Source organism: Curcuma longa, chromosome 4 (genome assembly GCF_044706935.1).
Source record: "Curcuma longa cultivar G26 ecotype Majalengka, Jawa Barat chromosome 4, ITB_CL_G26_1.1, whole genome shotgun sequence".
Classification (NCBI taxonomy): Eukaryota; Viridiplantae; Streptophyta; class Magnoliopsida; order Zingiberales; family Zingiberaceae; genus Curcuma; species Curcuma longa.
In genome coordinates this window covers 13,856,296-13,873,299 of record NC_133864.1, presented here as the reverse complement: position 1 = coordinate 13,873,299, position 17,004 = coordinate 13,856,296, and the positions used below count along the sequence as shown (strand labels likewise).

At 37.0% G+C, this 17,004-nt stretch overlaps 2 protein-coding genes across 3 annotated transcripts; both read left to right on the top strand.

Moving 5' to 3' along the window:
- Positions 1-130: 130 nt before the first annotated feature.
- LOC141826777 (long chain base biosynthesis protein 2a-like) lies at positions 131-3,114 on the top strand. Its single transcript, XM_074714078.1, has 12 exons — positions 131-341; positions 412-477; positions 800-888; positions 1,001-1,146; positions 1,242-1,366; positions 1,448-1,541; positions 1,672-1,835; positions 1,917-2,078; positions 2,149-2,275; positions 2,350-2,516; positions 2,591-2,698; positions 2,824-3,114. Exons 1-12 carry the CDS (start codon positions 132-134, stop codon positions 2,899-2,901), a joined length of 1,536 nt encoding a protein of 511 aa, XP_074570179.1. The 5' UTR covers position 131; the 3' UTR covers positions 2,902-3,114.
- Positions 3,115-8,291: 5,177 nt separating this feature from the next.
- On the top strand, positions 8,292-16,770 carry LOC141828525 (NAC domain-containing protein 13-like). 2 transcript variants are annotated; one of them, XM_074715967.1, is made up of 6 exons: positions 8,292-8,350; positions 9,236-9,405; positions 11,180-11,430; positions 11,528-11,704; positions 13,974-14,313; positions 16,333-16,770. In XM_074715967.1, exons 1-6 carry the CDS (start codon positions 8,334-8,336, stop codon positions 16,569-16,571), a joined length of 1,194 nt encoding a protein of 397 aa, XP_074572068.1. In that variant the 5' UTR covers positions 8,292-8,333; the 3' UTR covers positions 16,572-16,770. The 2 variants fall into 2 exon arrangements, with proteins under 2 accessions (XP_074572068.1, XP_074572070.1); XM_074715969.1 differs by having other exon boundaries at positions 8,320-8,408.
- Positions 16,771-17,004: the final 234 nt, after the last annotated feature.

Below are 17,004 nucleotides of genomic sequence, written 5' to 3'. Positions count from 1 at the left end.
CATTTTGAGTAGTCATCGTTCGCCATGGGCGAGACAGCCATTAAAAGCCCGATCCTGAGCGCGCCTCTTCCCTCCACTAACTCCCTTGCCTCCTTCCCTCCTCTATCATTTCAGCGGCAGAAAGACCAGCCATGCCGCACCCGCTGCTGCTGCTGCTCCTCCCCCCGCTGCCGCCCATCCCGCCCATCGCCGTGCCGCGAGAGATCCGCCGGATGGCGAGGCTGACCTACCTGACCGCTCTCACCACCCTCATCGGATACGGCATCTTCTTCGCCTTCGGCCTCCTCCGCGACCTCTTCCGCAAGCTCTTCAACTGGTCCAAAAAGTCCGACGACCGCAAGGTGCTTGCTCAAACATTTCGCCGATTGCGACGTTTCCGAGTTAACGGATCCGGGTTTTGTTTGCTGGCAGGGTTACGCGCCCATATGCCCGGCGTTTGAGGATTTCTACACCCGACGCATCTATCACCGCATCCAGGTCGGATCCGATTTCATTTTGGCACTTTCTCTCTCTCTCTCTCTCTTCCTCTTCTTTTCGTTTTTTTTTTTTGGGAATTCTTTGTGTTCAATAAATCAACTTTTCTCCTCTTAATCCGTGCCCGAGAAGAAAAGGAGTTAGTTTTTCGGGTTATCTTCATTCTTTTAGGATCGGTTGATCGTTCAATCTCCAACTTGTCCGCGACTGGCCTCAGTAGAAGAAATGTATCAAACACCTCAGTAGAAGGCGTTTGATACAGAATGGCTTGGCTAAGGTGGCGTTGATTCAGATGATTAACGAACATTTTTGATTGATATGACAGGATTGCTTTGGTCGCCCAATCGCGAGTGCACCAGATGCTTGGATCGATGTGGTTGAGCGTTACTCCAATAACAATAACAAGACTCTGCAGTATGTTACTCCCTTCTCGATCAATTTCAGAGGAAATATATTAATTTATGGAGGTTCTTCCATTCCACTACTGCTAGAAGAATTGTTGATTGCAATTTGTTCGTGTATGCAGCCGAACTACACAAACAACAAGATGCCTCAACCTCGGATCATACAACTATCTTGGTTTTGCTGCAGGAGACGAGTATTGCACGCCTCGTGTGATCGAGTCTCTCAAGAAGTATTCGCCTACTACTTGCAGTACTAGGGTGGATGCTGGTACGTAGGATTCTGCTCTCCTTGAGAAGAAAAAAAATGACGATTTTAAGTTTTGGTCAAGGATGTTGGCTTATGCTCGATGTGACTATCATAAGGAACCACTATGTTGCATACTGAACTTGAGGAACTGATAGCACGATTCGTGGGAAAACCAGCGGCCATTACTTTTGGCATGGGATATGTGACAAATTCTTCCATAATTCCAGCTTTAGTTGGAGAGGTTTAAACTCAATTTAGCTTTTTTATTTACGCCCAAGATAAATTTACGTGAGTGATAATTCACACTCTTGTGCCTAAACAGGGAGGTCTAATCATTAGCGATTCGCTCAACCATAATTCCATCGTCAATGGTGCTCGAGCTTCTGGTGCCACAGTGCTTGTTTTCCAACACAACAGTAAGCTTAGCACCTGAAGCATGACATGTTGCTGAGCTTTTCTCAAAGATGGGATTAAGCTCGTGAAGCTTTTAATGTTGCTGAGCACCCGAGCATTGTATTTCATAAAATAACTTATTTTTTATGACAGGCCCATCTCAGTTGGAAGAGTTGCTGAGAGAGCAGATGGTTAAGGGGCAGCCTGGCACAGGCAAACCATGGAAGAAGATAATGGTCATTCTGGAGGGAATATACAGCATGGAAGGAGAGTTCTCTAAGCTACCTGAGATAGTAGTTACCTGCAAGAAGTACAAGGTTGGCCAACATTCTATAGCAGATGATTTGATGCTTTTACTACAAGAGGCTGCAGTAACACCTATTATCTATCTTGATCAGGCATACATATATTTGGACGAGGCCCATAGCATTGGTGCAGTTGGAAAATCTGGCAGAGGTGTATGTGAGCTCCTTGGGGTGGATCCAGCTGATGTCGATATCATGATGGGAACTTTTACCAAGTCATTTGGGTCCTGTGGAGGCTATATTGCAGCATCAGAGGTTACCATGAACATATTCCTTATCCTAAAGCGTGCACCTTTACTGTCTACTGAACCATTTTGTTCCTCAGGAAATCATTCAGTACCTCAAGTACACTTGCCCGGCCCATCTTTATGCTACGTCCATGTCGCCGCCAGCAGTTCAACAAGTTTTATCTGCAATCAAGGTTGTTCTTGCAGAAGACGGATCAAACAGAGGTAAGAGTACTCACTGCCACACCAATCCCAGTTTCTGAAGGCATCTAAATACAACTTGCTTTTGGCTAAACTAGGAGCCAAGAAACTTGCACAAATTCGCGAGAGCAGCAATTTCTTTCGGTCGGAGCTTAAGAAGATGGGCTTTGTGGTTCTCGGTGACAATGACTCACCAATCATGTCTATTATGCTTTACAATTTAGCTAAGCTCCCTGCTTTTTCTCGGGAATGTTTGAGACGGAATGTAAGTACGTGGTTAGGCAGTGTCGACATATTCTTGTGCCACACTATAGATTCGTGATCCATGATTTATCGTAGGTTGCGGTTGTGATTGTTGCATACCCTGCAACTCCAGTTTTGCTTGCCAGGGCCAGGATCTGCATATCTGCTTCCCACACCAGGGAAGACCTGATAAAAGGCTTGAAGGTAGAGAAAATCACCTGTTCAAAACTTGATTCTTCTACCTTGATCTGTTTGGAAAGAGTGCAATCTATGCAACTTAGATTTTGATCTGAATTCTTTTTCCAATCCCTGTTGCATAAAATTTTCAGGTCATCAGCGAAGTTGGTGGCCTTGTAGGGGCCAAGTGCTTCCCTGCCGAACCAGAGAAGATACAGAAGTTGGATTGAAAGAAAACAGAGACAGCATAAGAGGCATTGATCATGCTGGAACAGAAAGATATACGAATTACCTGCATATATATTTGGTTGCGTTACTACTTTTCCATCATCAAACATAGATTAATTACTTGTTTGGGCAAAGCCTTGGTCATATATTATTCAATATTTATCAGAAGCAAGCATTTTGTTCTTGTCTGACTGCTGTGTATATATATTTTTTATTATTAACAAGTGTATGTAAACGGTGTGGATAATTAGAATATAGCTTCCGGTTGAAATAATCAAATCGACAAGAGTTTTGAGATTTGAAATTGTCCAAGTATAATGAAATCGACAGTATAATTATAAGTTTCTTTAATGCTCTTCTTATCCAGTAGATTTCTGTCTAAATCTACGTGCAGACCTAGCCAAATTTGGATATTCATTACGTTTTCTTATTTTAAGGAAATTCTACTTAATATTATAATTTGGTAATTAAAGCCGATGTGGAAAGAAGTATATTGTACTGGGGATGCATGATTGGATTCCTATTGTTTCCTATACATTATAAAACTAAAGCATCCTTAATTCACTGTCAACAACTATTAATCACGAGAAAGGAACTCAAACATGTTTCTTAATACCACCTTTCCCCATCCACAATATAATTATACTTTTTTTAAAAGGTGGACTGATAATTATTAGTGTTTAAAATTTTAATGCGAACATAATCTATCTTTATTTATCTAGATTTAGAGGTAAATGAGTAATAATTTTCACAAAAATAAAACTTGAACGAATAATAATTATATTTTGTTTAATTATCAAATCAATAGTTTAACTAAATTATAAAAAATAAGTTTGAACGAATAACTAAAGTGCTATATGTTCTCAAACTCTCTTCTCCAATCAATAAGACAATTATATCGATCGACACATGGCATACATTAAAATATATAGAAATTTTGAAGCTTAAATATATACTTCACTCACTGACAGCTGTAGAAATTCAAATTAATTGTCCCATAATTTCTACTTTATGATATTCATATAAATATCAAAAACAATATATATCCAAAATGAATGTTCCATTCACCATTTAATAACTCGGCAAATTAACAATCCTAATTGGTCTGACTGCCCAACTCCCCATCATTTAATAAGTCCTAATTGGCTTCCTCGCAGTTTAATTAAATGATATTAATGTTTTACGGCAGGCAAAGCCAAAGAGCCATGAGCTGTTTTAGTTGCGAGTGGAATTAAAATTTCGTCAAATTCGTCCATGTTTGTTTAGGTTCATAAAGAAGATGGTGGTTGACAATTTCGTGCCAAATTGGAATAGTGATTTTGAGTGCACTCATCCAATCCCAAACCGAATGCTTCTTTTCTGGGTGGAAATAAATAGCTAGCGTTATTGAGTGCTTTTACTTTTAGGTGCCATCAATTTCAGTAGTCCCAAATCAAGAATCCATTGAAGTTCAGCAGCCCCAAGTCAAGAATCCATTTAATCTAAGTGGCACTAGTTATATACCTTTCATGGCAGTTGGGGACTGTGATCCGAACGAATGAGCATGTCAGCGATGAAGTGGTGTGGGATGCTGTTTTAATGGAAGATTGTGTGTGGTATTTCTTTCTTTCTTTTTTTGATTTTTTTGCCTCATTAACTCCTTTCATTGGAGTCAGTTGAAGGTTGAACAATGAAACAACTCTGGCATTTTCATTCTCCTTCTTTCACTCAGTATTACTTTATTCATTGTCTCATGATGATACATATTGTACCAGTTATATAAGTAGTACATGTCGTTGAGGAATTACTACTTCATTCTTGAATAATCATGTAAATGAATTTCGATGACTTTGAAACGGTGGAATATAATGGATGATTTCGGGTATAAGAATCAGAATGGTTCGGTCTAATTCAGGAATGAACACATTCTCATTCTACCTTCATCAAATATCAAATAAACAAGGAATGGAATCTAAATGGTATAATGATTCTGTTTTTTTGCTCTACCATAGAAAACATTACATCACACTTAAAAATTAAATTTTGTCGCTCATACGTTAAAATAATAGGCTTTGTTTTAATGCAAATGGCACTTGCTAAAGGCAAGAGATGCATTCTTAATTTGACAACCAAGATATGTGAAAGGAATGGGTATGGTTAGGCACCTTTCTCCAGGAGAAAACTACCAGGAGCACCTCTCGTTATACTTTACTTCAGTTTTCTTTTTCCTCCATCCTTTGAGAATTCATGCAAGAATTTGGTTGTACGAGGAAAGACTTGATAACGAGTTCAGTTGAAAGAGAAATTGTTTATTTTTCTTACGAACGAAGAGAGATGCAGGAGACATCTCTCTAGCAAAGGAAGAGTGTGGAAAGCAAGTTGTCCCCAACTCGAACCCTGAGTTTTTCAGGGAGAGGTTAAGGATTTGTTATTCCAGAGTCCTGCAAACACTAATTGATTAGATGCTGGGGCACATTAGAAAGTAAGTTTTGGAATTTGCCTAGTGGAGAAATTGGCCTGGGCATAAACAACAATTTTCGACCCAGATTTCAAGAGACTTTTGAACCCACTTGTTAGACTTTTAAGCTCAGCTAAAGAATATGCTGGGAAGAGATTAATTGGAGACAGTGAGGTGTCATTTTAGTAGCAAGAGCTTGATAGAGCCACCAGAGAAGCTCTTAGACTAGCTAGCCTTAGAGAAGCCTGATTTTCAGAGTGAATTATAACTTTTCTATGGAGACCGAATAAGTTTTATTAGGCCTTTGGCCTCCGTCCTTTTGAAGAAAATGGAGACAAGTCCGCTTAGAATTAAATAAAGGCTATATGTTTTGTCCACAACCCAAGAAGAAAGAGGAATTATGTAATTTGAACAACCGAGTCAATGAACTTCTTGAGAACATGTTCCATAATGAGACGGTAATTTTTTTTTAAAACAGAAAGAAAATGAATTCATAACTTGTAGAAATAGTTATTGAGTCTATTTCTTGTATTGCCAACTCTATCAACTAGGTATCAAGTACACTTGTGGGTGGTCTTATACATTTCATTTCCATAACATAACAGGTTGGAATACAATCAAAGTTTCACATTAAAAATACATAGAAAAGATTCTAAAATTATAAGATAGAAAATATCTCATTAATACGAGGCCTTTTGGGTAATGCCTAAAAACAAAATCATGAGGCGTGGACCTAAAATGGATAATATCGTACCATTATAAAGATATATATGGATTCCATCGGATCTAACAGTGGTATCAGAGTGAGTTCATATGTAGGGGCTCTTAATAAGGGGTCAGTTGGGACCGTTAAGGGATGGATCCGTACCAATAAGGGGTCCGTTGGACCGTTAAAGGGGCAAGTCCGTTGGGATCTGTACCAATAAGGGGTCTGTTGAGACCGTGGGGGCTCTTAATAAGGGGTCAGTTGGGACCGTTAAGGGGCGGATTTGTTGAGATTCGTACCAATAAGGAGTCCATTGGACCGTTAAGGGGGCAAGTCGATTGGGATCTGTACAAATAAGGGGTCTATTGAGACCGTTAAAGAGGGGCTCCCAGTGATCCTTTGTTTGATTGTTGGAATACAATCAAAGTCCCACATTGAAAATATATGAAAAAGATCCTAGAATTATAAGATGAAAAATATCTCATTGGTACAAGACCTTTTGGGTAATGTCCAAAAATAAAATCATGAGGGCGTGAACCCAAAGTGGACAATATCGTACAATTGTAAAGATATATATGGATTCCATCAGATCCAGTATATATTCTACCTCCTATCAGTTGCCAATTCATTTCAGTTCCTACAATTATTCCTAATTCACACTACCTGCCTAAAGTAGTGATGCAACACTCAGGCAGACTATCATTCTTGATATCATATGGTTGTGAGATGTCTTCGAGTTCGCATCAACATGGAACTGATTCATGTTTAAGCGAAATTGAGTTTGTATGCTTTCTTTGTTGTTTTTATTCCCTTAACATTTAGTGATAGTGGCTATATAATTATAGCTTTAGCTTGGCCTTGATTATTATAATTTATGAATGAATATATATGTAGAGGTGTTTATGCACATAGGGGTAGGGAGGTGGCCGTGGGAGTGTTAAGTCTACACCAAGGACAAAATATCACAATCTGAGGAATCACTCATCACAAATCCACATAATTAACATGTTGAAAATACAATCTAAACAAGTTATTGCTAACAATAAAGTAATGCAATTTTGGAATTCCCAGAGCTAGAACACTGTTTTGACCCATAAATGCTTTGCAATTCAAACCAGAAACGTACTTTGGTGGAACTAAAGCACACTTCATGGACTAAATTCTACTCTGTTCCTTATTTTGACGGGAAACTCGGTGCTTCCTTATTCTCCTCCCAAACCTATCGGTTTCCAATAAAATTTAATTTGTTTCTGAACCAATGTGAATCCAGGTTAGATTCCACATGATGTGGCCCTGTGTTTTTTTTTTTTGAAAGATGGAATTTTAGTTTATTTTATTTAAAAATAACAGTTACGTAACAGTATTTTCTTTATGGAAATTAGAAAATATGATCAGTCCTCTTAAAAAAAAAAAATCCAAACTAAGAAATAATGTGGCTTTGTTCATTGAATCGTCGGGACCGAGCAAATGCCGCCTTTTATTACACACGATCGCATTATCTTAATCTCAACGAACGGATCGGATTAAAGTCAAGATTTGACGGTGGACTGGAGCAGATTACGGTTGACTAGGGCCGATAGGTAGTCGGGGCAGTGATAATCTTTCAAATACGTTGCGATTTACTACTTGAATTGTCAATTGCAAAGGATGAGTATGGGTTGCAGCGGATCTGCGGTTAAACACCCGACGTCGGTAGATAAGCATGCCATGCACCTTATAATTGATATGCGCTTTTAGTAAAAGATCTGTTAATATAATCATTGTCACCTTGTTAACTAGTGATAATAACGCAAGAAATCAACTTTTTATTTAAAAAAAAAATCTTTAAAGGAGCTTCTTGCCTGATGTGTCAGTCAGGCATGGACTCTGCGGCCCCCACCGTCCCACCGCCCAGGACCAGAATAACCAATACCAGAGCAGGGTTTGACTGCCGAAACGCGTAGCGTCGATGCGAGGCATTGGCCACCATGACGCCGTCATCGACGCCGGCATGGGTCAACGAGTCATCGGCCGTTCGGCTCTTTCGAGCTCCAACCAGTTTACCTGCTTTAAGACATTCCGTACGCTCAATAACGGCGCTGAGCTGTGATGACGCACTTAACGGTAACGCATTGCAGATGACGTCGCTGGCCATGGGTGAGCGCGGCACGCCACGTCGGTGGCGGCATCGCACTCAGGGAGGTTGAGTTAACCTTGGGGGTGGGGGTGCCGAATCTCACTCGTCCTCTATAAATCCCGCCCCTGCTGCCGCCTCTTTCGTTATTTTCGCCGGTTGGAGTTCGGATCGAGCGATGCGGGGTGCTTCCAGGTTGGATTTCATGATTCCTTGTGGCTCTTCTCGTCTCTCAAGGTTTTCTTTCGTTCAGGTATCAGTTCGGTTTCTTCGAGCGGTCTGAGATTTGATTCTTGGGAGCTATTCGAGCATCGTATCAGAGTTTGTTCTTTGATTCCTGCCTTTGTGGAAGAATTGTGCCTTTCCATTATTGTGCAATCACTTTGATGGGAATCTATTGATTCTTGTTTAGATCGATTTTTTTTTTTTTTTTTGTCTTTTGTTGAGAATTTGGAATTTTGGTAGCGTTTTTTGGTCGATGGTGTTGTTTGATGGGATCAATTTTGGTCGAGATTTACGAGAAATAAGAGAATTTCCCAGAAGCTTACAAGTGTCAAGTGATCCTATCGAAACTTGTTTATGGTTTTTGGTTTCGAATCGTGGTATTTAATAGGTAAGTGGATATTCATGCGGTTGGGGTGCAATTTAAGAACTTTCTTTTTCGTGGAGTTTTAATTCAATCTCCAGATACCGCAGAACGAAGCGATTCGTTTAAGATCTTTCCAATAAATTATTTTTATTTATTTATTTTTGAGCAAACGTGTATGTATATATTTTGGTTCTATGGTTCTGTAACGCTCGTTGATTTTGAATGAATTTTACACAAGGAATCATTTTATTTTTGTTTTATCTATTTTGGTCTCCGTTTGTACTCTGTCAGCCTGGCAAGTACAGAAAATCCAGACGAGGATAATTTTCTGTTGTGACGTTTATTGTGTTATGGTAGATCTCTGCTCGTCAATCAATAAACGTCCTGGAAGTTTTTTTTTTCTGTTCACTTATTTGTTTCCCTTAAACAAGGATTTCTTCCATTTTATAAGCAACCTGTAGCGTAACTAAAGGTCGCGCTTGCTGAATTAGGATCAACCTGCGCCCTTCAGTGGCTGAGTCTGTTCCAGTGGACATTAATATCAATTCAACAGATGAAGAGCTCGTACGATTCTTGAATGGAAGGCAAGCTGGAGATCTCACTCCACAAAATGTCATCACTGATGTTAACCCGTTCGATGTTGAACCATGGAATATTCCTGGTTAGCTTTGGATTATCCTTGAGCTGCCTGTTTTGTATCGTTGTCATAGTTGCTTTCGCAGTTAAGGTATTGAATTGTAAATTTTGATCTGCAAAAGCTAGTCTTTCTTGGAATAGTAGGGGTATAGAGATTAAGAATCTAAATGGCTCTCGTTTCATGGTTATAAATTTGGTTGTCAAATAATTAAAATATGTACGACCCTCTAGATTGCATGTATGGAGATTTTAGGTTATTGAAACTACATATAGTCTTCTGCAAAACTATAATATTACTTGATAAAGAGAATATTAGTTCTAATTTTTGTTATCTGATGCTTATGTTGCATTTGGTTATTTTCATGCCAATTTGGGCTGTATAGCGCTCATGCTCTGAGTTTTAAAGGGGCTGTGTTACTTATTTCAATTATTAATTTAAATTGTCTTAGCTGATTGATGGTTTCAGTGACATAGGCAGGCTATAAAATTCTCTTTTATACAATTCTTGACAATGATTATGTAGACTACAACTAGAAAATCTAGTTCACTTGGGCTGTCAACTCTCCTCTGTGATCTAACTAAAGAAAATGTCTAGTAATTATAAGAATTTTCCTTGAATTTTTAAAAATTGGCTTATGAGGTGGGTTGTCTTCTTTGTTTTCAGTTTCCGCTTCGTACTTAGTGTTTAACTTTTCCAGCAAATGTAAATATTGCAAAAGAGTTTAGTGACTTAGAGGATATCCTGGAGGTCACAGGAAGGGGTGTTTGGGATCATAAGCTAAGTTTCTTCCGTAGAACTAATGTTAGCAATATTAGAGTAGCTTTTAAGATTCTCACTTTTGTTAATTATGAAGATTTGGAAATCAAACAATTTGACCAAACATCAGGGAACTTGAGGCTTTCTTTGTAGGTAATGTAAACTTAGGTTAGCTATCCATGTCTTAAAAGTTGAAGGTGATGATTCTGAAGTTTTGATTCAAAGTGAGCCAAACATGAGTAGTTGTAAGATACATATATTAGCTGGTTATCCATGCTTCAATCTTTGGCAAGTTGAATCACAATAGCTTATGTTCCAGTCTTGATTCTACAGACACCTCAATATCAAATAAGTTGATAATGCTATCTTTCTGATTAGAGGGTGCAGCATTACTATTCTTATGAGGTTGTAGGCATCAAATATCATTTGTCTTTATGTAACAAAAGTACAAAGCACACCTTTTCCACCTGCTTGATCACTTATCTAGAAAGAATGATGTAATTTGGCTTTTCCTCACTTGTATTGCATTCTACTTTTGAGTTTCTCAGATGATCTATAGCCAGTAGATCAATCAGTTCATATGTAAATGAATGATTGAGCTGAGTCTGTACATCTTCCATACATGATTCTGTAAGTGTAATGAATATCTATCCAGAAAGACCATGTGGCAAGAATTTGTGTGTTTGATCAGGATGAAAGGGAAAAAAAAATATTGTCATAATTTTAATCAGACTGTGAATTTGCTTGGGCTTCTAATATGCTGATCATCAATTTGCATACCAGTAGAGAAAAAAATGGCAATCAAATGGAATGCATTTGGTACTTAAAGGCATCCTCAATGTCAGATTATTACATCGATTGATGAAATTCAAAAGGGTTGCTGTGAATCTGTCAGGAAGCCTTATATTGTTATTTTTATGAGTCAAGGTTATGCCTGAACGGCAAGCTTCTTCTGTATTTAAGCCTCCCTCTGCTTTGCTATATGATGTCCTCATTAGATATTTAACTATACTAATAAACTGGTACGGTCAATATTATGCAGAAGAGATGTTGTTCCTGTACAATCCAGAAGGCAGAATATCTCCTAAAGGATACTGTCATTCAAAAACAACAGGAATTGGATATTGGAGGCAAACAGGTAATTGCAGAATATTCACAAGTGGCTGCAGTTCTGGTTGGAAAACAACATTGGAATTTTTTAATGGCAAATCACCTATTGGAGAAAGAACTGGGTGGGTGATGCATGAATATCATGCAGAACCTAGTTCATTGAATGGGCATAATTGCTCAAAGGTACTCAAGAAGTTATATCCATACCACTCTTTTCCTATATAGTTACTGTATAACCTCATTAATGTTTTAGAACTTGCCATTTCAATTCTTTTTTCAGGACTATAGTTCCTTGTATAGAGTATTTCTTGAAAGTGATAGACGTGCAATCCACTGGGAAAATTATTCTGCATATGCAGACAGATTAGATGGTGAGGATGTAGACCACATGTTACCAAACCTTGTAGAACAAGAAGAGAGAGAATTGGCTTCAAGGAATTGTTCCCACAATTCTCAGGTAGTTTTTTTTTTTTCTCATTCCCATAGTTATGATATATTTCTTAGTAACAGAGTTGTTCTTGCCTTGTTAGTTTTTGTCGATTCATTTCTAAATGAGTAACAATTTCTTTTTTGCAGACCTTGGAGTCTGATTGTTGTTTAGAAACTCTAGTTCAATTAGTTATCTTACACTTTATCTATTTAATGCAAACTTTTTTTAAAAATGTTAAGCTGATAGGCCTAGTGTTTTTGTCTTTTAAAGATGAATGTCATAAATAAGAGTTTTAAATATCTTGGAAATCATTTATCAAGGATATATTGATGAAAATAAATAGAGAATGATTAAATTGAGAGAGCTTCCAAACTGATGGTTTGTAGGGTAGAGATAGATGAGAGATGAACAAAAATTCTATTTAATATAATTAAGTAAAAAAGTGACAAAGTATAAATGGTGAGATAAGATCCAAAATAGTTAACTTCAAATAAATAGGGCAAACATGTCTTATTGTCATTTTTATTGCATAGACCCAGTCTTGCAACTTCGCAACAACAATGTTGTTCTATTGCATAAACCAAGTCTTGCAACTTGGCATCTTAATCCAAAAGAAAAACACACAGATAATAAGGATCAGCGCAATCACTGCTTTAGTGTGGATCGGTGCACATACATGAATCACTCTGTTTATGAAAAAAAAGATGATTACTGTAGGAGAGACTCATACGATTAGCATAGATAAAATATATAAGTTGTTCAGTACATGTTACCTGACAGTGCAGACATGCTAAAATAGAAGACAATCTACCTATGCTGAGCATATGCCACAGCAGTTCAAAACAGAGAGTAACTAGGCAACAACATCAACTCTAATAATAGAACTGAAGAAAATTGGATTTTAAACTGAGAATCAGTCCTCACAGCCCCTCAGTTCACCCTTTGGTAGATCTGCTGCTGTCTTTAATCCAGTACTTCCTCAATATGTAGTAAACCTGCTTTTCCATCCTGCCAAGGAGCTTCTCAACAATATTTTTTTCCTCGGCATGAGTCCACTCATCCAGTCTGTACAAAGGTGAAGCCAACTAGAAATTGGTGGTGTTCTCCAATCTTGTGACCTGAATATCTCAGGTTATTACAGTGTATCCAGATTGTCAACATCCAAGCTTGAGCCATTGTAGCAAGACAGTTGTTTGTGACTTTTGCTCTTTCATCTTCAAATAGGTCTTCAATTAGCTGCTTCATTGGATACTGGTGGCCTTTGCAAGTCAGAACCAACTGAACTTTAGTGAATAAACATCCTCCAAAAATATGATCGATTGTTTCTTCATGGTATTTGCAAAATATGCATAGCGTGTCATCCATGAGAAACAATTAACTATTGGTGTGAATTCTGTCTTTGGCCACCAACCAATTAAGTATCTTGATCCTCCTTGAAGAGGAATTTTTTCACATTCTGGTAGAAACTTGTTGCACATTTGGGCTATAAATGAGGAAGTTCTACGTTCGCTTTACTGCAAAAACCCCACTGCTAGTCCACCTCTAGGAGACTGAATCTGATGTCTCTTTTTGACTTTGAATCACATCTGATACATGACGCACTGTTGCATCCAAATTTTTGAAACACAATATCAAACTTACTATGTTTAGAAAGGGGGATTTATCATCAACAACAATAAAAATATCATGTAGGTTAGGACTGAGAAAATTGAGTATGAGATATAGATTGAATTGATCAAGTGAGAGATGCAACTAGCATATGGAATATTTCAACACTTAGATTGTCTCTTCATCCTTTGTGTGCTTGCCACGCCATAAATTGTGTGTGAAAATCGACATAGATAAGGAAGTTTATGTTAAGAATGGAATGGGGCTCTAGGAGAATAATTCAGTAAGACAGGAGAAGAAAAAGTTGGATATTGTGAATGAATTATCTGAAAGCAGTTGAATCAAAAAGGGATTCTATGTGTTAGGGCTTAATCTGATTGTAAACATTTACTAAAAGCATATATTTTGTGCATATAATTTATGGATTTTTTTTTATTTGCTTGCCAGTCTTCACGGGCTGCTTGATCACCCTAGTGTGTTTGATCATACTGTTCACCACTGGAAGCTTTGTTCCTGTGTATCAAGATAACTAGTTAATCCATCATGATAGCAATGCCTACTCTATGTTATGCTAGCATGCCGTGACCTGAGCTTGCCACAGAATTGGAAGACATGCTTACAAAACTTAAGAGATTCATTCATTAACTTGATGTGAGCACTTACTCTCTTCCATTTGTGACAAATGCAGACTGTCGCTGAGAAAGATCAAGGGGAATCAGCACTGTCCAAAAGCAGGCCAAATGAACCTGTATCATCTGTGAATTTTTCTGAAAATCTATATGATATATGTGATTTTTCAAATGGAGAATACTTGGAACTGAATGATCTATATAGTCCAGATACACATGCTAGTTCAGACGATTCCAGCATTATGTCAATAAATTCTGATGAATTTGATCCTGCTGCATTATTAATGAATATTGGAAATGATCATGGATTTGGAATACAAGAAGAACGCACAAAATATGACTTCAATATTTCTGCACCAGTCAGATCGAATCAGGTGCTCATTGTGCCATCTCCACCAGGTATATCAATTTTATTCCAAGGCTAATAATTTAATTTTTAAGAGAAAACTCATAGCACTCATGGTTGTTGGAATTTCTCTTGTAATTGTGTAAGGAACTTGCATACATTTGCTCATGCATCTTCCTTGAGAAATATGTAATCTAACAATACTACTGTTTCAATATTCATTAACCTTCTATCATTTGGTTCTAATGATATGACATCTTAAGGATAAATTTTTCTACATTTCATCTTTACTAATTGCAAACTTATATATGTAATCTAGAAATAAGACTATTTCGGATTTGGTATTGTTCCATTTCATAATATTATAAGGAATTGACATAAATATCCTTGTGCATCCTTCTTGAGATATATGTAATCCAACAATAAGACTGTTTCGTCTTCGTCAACCTTGAGAAATGTGTAATCTAGCAATACTACTATTTCAACATTCATTAACCTTCTATCATTTGGTTCTAATGATATGGCATCCTAAGGATAAATTTTTCTACATTTTATCTTTACTAATTGCAAATTTATGGGATTTGGTATTGTTCCTGTAATATTGTAAGGAATTTGCATAAATATCCTTGTGCATCCTTCTTGAGATATATGTAATCCAGCAATAAGATTGTTCGTCTTCATCAACCTTGAGAAATATGTAATCTAGCAATACTATTGTTTTAGCATTCATTAACAGTTCTATCATTTGGTTCTAATGATATGACATTCTAAGGATAATTCTTTCTACATTTCATCTTTACTAATTGCAAACTTACAGGATTTGGTATTGCTCCTGTAATATTATAAGGAATTTGCATAAATATCCTTGTGCATCCTTCTTGAGATATATGTAATAATGTACTCAAGCAATAAGACTGTTTCGTCTTCATCAACCTTCCATCATTTGTGGTTATAGTGCATATGACTTCTTAAGGGTCAAATTTTCCAGCAAATTTATGCATAACCTTGTCATTATGGTCCATTAAACAAGACCCCACACATGCATGTTCCCTTTTAGTTAAATGTTAATAATACTGTTTTTTTTCAGCTGCTTATGCAGCAAACTTATCATGATTACATCCTCTTTTTTCTGTGGAACAGTTGCATTCCTGTTCACTTCGTACTGGATAGGACATGACTAGGTTTCATAACATTTACACTTCATCATTATTGGCATGATGGATTATGTATGGTTTCTTTATTCAAATAGTTATAATTTTAAAGTTGCTAGGATCGTGCTTTACACCTTTACATGATTTATGATTGGTACAGTGAGTACATGTATAAGTACCAATTACTATTGGCAAAATGAAGTTGGGAATTGATATATATCTAGTTTCGAGAATTCCTAACAGGGGCACCTCCTTAAGTAAAACCTCCAAAATAATCTCTTATTTCACTTGGTCATCGAGTCAACTAAATAAGTCAAAGTAGACTTGACTGGCATCAAGTTTTATAAGACATAATAATCATTTCACTATACAAAACCTACACAAATCTACACACAAATTTAGATAAGAGTGCATTAATGAATTTCTAAGAATCTCAAGAACACACTGGTAGTCTCATACTTGTATTTTGATTTGTGGAGATTTATTCAAGTGAAATGACTATTTTACATGGAGGATTTACATTGCTTAAAATGGAACCGTGAAAGAATGAATGAGATTCTGGTTATCTCCAAGAGTACATTTGTCGGTTGTTGGGCATTTATGAGATTAGGTGCATCTGGTGGTCAATTTCTAACTTTTAGTATGTGGGTTTAGAATTTTGCCACTGAACTTTTTATGAAAATTTTGTCATCAATCAATTAACTTACCTGAATTCTTCCCTATATTTTTTATGGTCATCTGACGTTGATCTACATTTTACATCTCGACTTCACACTTTTGTTACCTATATCCAAAATTGTATTTTTCATCTGGTTTCTTTCATAAATTTGAAGCTAAATTTACATTTCTCCATCTGGATCTATCTATATGTATGCTAAACCTGAAATTTACAGATTTAAGCCTTGTATTTTCTACCCACAGGCTCAATCATTACAAACGGTGGCCTTGTTATTCAGGAGAGCAATCCATCCAGTCATCTGGATAGAACTGAACTGACTTCAAACCAGCGACTACCCTTACCAAGTGACCTAGGGCAAAATATGAAGGCTTCAACATCTAGCAAATATAGGGGCAGCCATACTTCAAAAGGGGATGGCTCGAATTCTGTTAGGAAGATCGCAAAGATAGGAAAAAGATACTGCTGCTTTGCTTCATTCTAATCCAACCTCTGCTCTCTGATATTATCTCCTTCATAGGTCAATTGAGTGATACAGGGACATAAGATTCTTGTTAAGTTGTCAAATTTAGACTTTAAATAATGGTATTGCTTGGGAATGAGAATCCCGTCTAAACTGGCAGTTAGAAGTCCATATACTTGTAGAGGTTTTTAACTTAATGTATTTAGGTATTTTGGTTTCACTATGTATTGCTAAGTACTGCAGTTCTGTGAATCTTGTGAATATTAACCATTCGTAAATTAAAATTTCATAAACTTATTTTGTCATTCAATGGAACATCCTATTTTTAAAATTTTAAAATTTATTATTTAATATACCTGTTGTATGTTTTGTTGTTTATATTTTCAACAAATAAAATTTAAGATTTTCTCTTTTCTTACTCAAATGAAATAATCTAATGGAACATATTTTGCTT

Bases quoted from the DNA above. Each gene is read 5' to 3' on its own strand.
- LOC141826777 (XM_074714078.1), top strand. From the start codon at position 132: ATGCCGCACCCGCTGCTGCTGCTGCTCCTCCCCCCGCTGCCGCCCATC. The intron at 1,542-1,671 runs GTAAGCTTAGCA...TTTTTATGACAG, and splicing joins GCTTGTTTTCCAACACAACA to GCCCATCTCAGTTGGAAGAG. The intron at 2,276-2,349 runs GTAAGAGTACTC...TGGCTAAACTAG, and splicing joins AGAAGACGGATCAAACAGAG to GAGCCAAGAAACTTGCACAA.
- LOC141828525 (XM_074715967.1), top strand. The intron at 9,406-11,179 runs GTTAGCTTTGGA...AATATTATGCAG, and splicing joins TGAACCATGGAATATTCCTG to AAGAGATGTTGTTCCTGTAC. The intron at 14,314-16,332 runs GTATATCAATTT...TTCTACCCACAG, and splicing joins CATTGTGCCATCTCCACCAG to GCTCAATCATTACAAACGGT.